At 41.6% G+C, this 2,619-nt stretch overlaps 1 protein-coding gene across 1 annotated transcript; it reads left to right on the plus strand.

Annotated features, from left to right (window-relative positions):
* Positions 1-465: 465 nt before the first annotated feature.
* LOC141665925 (uncharacterized) lies at positions 466-1,286 on the plus strand. Its single transcript, XM_074471911.1, has 2 exons — positions 466-708; positions 807-1,286. Exons 1-2 carry the CDS (start codon positions 466-468, stop codon positions 1,284-1,286), a joined length of 723 nt encoding a protein of 240 aa, XP_074328012.1.
* Positions 1,287-2,619: the final 1,333 nt, after the last annotated feature.

The following is a 2,619-nucleotide window of genomic DNA, read 5'->3' on the forward strand; positions in this document are numbered from 1 at the left end:
ATTCAGAGTGTCGCGGATTGGAAAAAACCCTTCCTAGGATACATCCTCGATAACAAACTGCCAGAGGACAAAGATAACGCTCGATCAATAATGTTTAGGTCAAAAAATTAGTGTGTAGAGGGAATGACCCTATTCCGATGAGCCCTGATAGGGCCCCTACTCCGATACATCGGTCCCGATGAAGCCAAACTTACAATCATCGAAGTTCATACTAGCATCTGTGGTGTGCACCTCAGGGGTAAAAACTTAGCATTCAAGATCACGCGACAAGGACTATTCTGGCCCACGATACGCAAAGATTGTGAAGAATATGTCAAGAAATGCAGGGCATGCCAGATGCATGGCAAAGTCAGTCATCAACCTTTAATACAGTTGACCTCGATCCTCTCCCTATGCCCCTTTTTTCAGTGGGGAATCAACATTGTTGGACTATTCCCAAAATACAAAGACCAATGCCAGTTCATTATGGTCGCCATCGACTATGCAACAAAATGGATAGAAGAGAAGCCCCTGACAAAGATCAGGGAAAAGGAAATGATCGAATTCTTCATGGAACATGTGGTTTTCCGATTTGAAATCCCTAGAATCCTCGTATCAGATAATGGGACCCAGTTTATTGGAGCAAAGTTTGAGAAAATATTAGATGAACTTAAAATTCAGCACATCAAGGCTTCTTTCGCCTACCCCCAAGCCAACGGCCTAGTCGAAGTGTCGAACAGAACAATCCTTTAAGGGATAAAGAAGCGTATCGAAGAAATTCCCCGTTGTTGGGTGGACGAACTTCTAAATTTGTTATGGTATTATAGGACAACCCCTCGAAGTGCGAGAAATGCAGGCGAGTTGACCTGGTGATAAATAAAGCAGGTGAAACTCCCTTCCGCTTGGCATACGGCGTTGACATCATCCTTCTTGTCGAGGTAAGCCTGATCTCCCTACGTGTCGAAGCTTTGAATCCCGCCTCGTCGATCGAAGGCCTCAAATTTCACAATGATTTACTTGAAGAGGTCAGGGAAGATTCGAAACTCCGGATGATACCACAGCAAGAAAAAACCGCCAAATATTTCAACAAGAAAGTGAAGGCCAAAATGCTCAAAGTCAATGACCTCGTACTCCGAGAAACTGCAGCCTCGCAATCAACAATAACAAGAAAGCTCAAGCCCTCGTGGAAAGGCCCGTACAAAATAACCAAGGTTATAAGCTCGGCTACTTATGAGCCGGCACATCTCGATGACCGACCAATCAAGAATGCGTGGAACGGCATCCACATCAAGAAGTTCTACAAGTAACTCTCCTTATTTCTGTTAGCTCTGAAGCCTGTAAAACATTATCTATCATAAAAAATATACCCTCGACGTAATGAGGGTCATTCTGAGACCCCCGCCGAGGGTCAATTAAGTTATTAATTTGGAAACTTTAGCACTTATCTATTCTATATTTTTCTTTTCAAACAAAACTAAGCCACAATCAGTAAAAGATCAACAAAGCTATTCACATGTAAGGGTCAATTACAAGACATATTACAAAACTACTTTATTACACCACACTGTTAAAAGCCATTAAATAATTATTTAGGTTTTTTAACTAATTTCTACGTGACATGATTAAAATGACAGTGATTCAACGTATGAAAAGTCTTTATTAAACTCCCGAAAACAAAAGAACCTACCAAAAATTCATATATGTAGAACATTTCAAGCCCTACTCAGATGCAAGTAAAGCATCCTACGCTCAAACATATATACTAGCAAGTAGCTAGATAAGGGATGAAAAGGAGCACCTTCAAACGGTAAACTCCTACAAATTCTAAGGGGGAAAGCCACCTAATAAAGTTAAAAGAACATCGTTACTACCCAGCAACAATCACTAAGTACAAGGCATTAAAATGAATTCGAATTCACTCAAGATAACCTAGAACAAAATGATTATCTCCACATCATAACACATCAAATTTTCAAAGGAAATCCGAAATCTTTAAAACAAAATATAGAAAAACCAACTACAAAGTCACAACCCACGAAAAAAACAATCCACAATTTCGAAAGGACGAGTAGTTAAGAAGGTATCTGAAACATCATTACATTCATAACGGGGCATACCCCGCCTTCAACGGCCATCAGCTTGGTCACCAACTTGCGAGGCCATAAAATCAAGGATGTAATCTTCGAAATAGTATCCCTCGACATTAACCCCCGCCCATTCCATGCAACGAACACATCAACCGCAACCATCACCCAGTGCCACGGTGATATTCTCCACCGCCTTCTGCACTTCCATCTTTAGCTGCTCATTCTCTTCAACAGTCAATTTATAAGACCCATTCATGCCATTAACTTGACGCTCCAAACCCTCGCGCTTGGATTTCTAATCATTTTGATCTTTCTCCACCTCATGCAGCTTACCCTCGAGCTCTTGCATCTTAGCCGCAAGCGAGCTCCCAACAGCTTCTTTCTCTTGAACCTGCTTCAATAAAGCATAATTCTTATTAGCCAAATCCCTGGCACGACTCTCCGCCTCAGTGTGACTCACAATAAGATTTTTCCTCTCCTCTTTGAGACTATTGATCTTAGCCTCCAACCCCGATCGAGCCTCACCATCACCATCCACTTTAAACTCTTCCAG

The sequence above is a fragment of the Apium graveolens genome, chromosome 6 (genome assembly GCF_009905375.1).
Source record: "Apium graveolens cultivar Ventura chromosome 6, ASM990537v1, whole genome shotgun sequence".
Taxonomy (NCBI): domain Eukaryota; kingdom Viridiplantae; phylum Streptophyta; class Magnoliopsida; order Apiales; family Apiaceae; genus Apium; species Apium graveolens.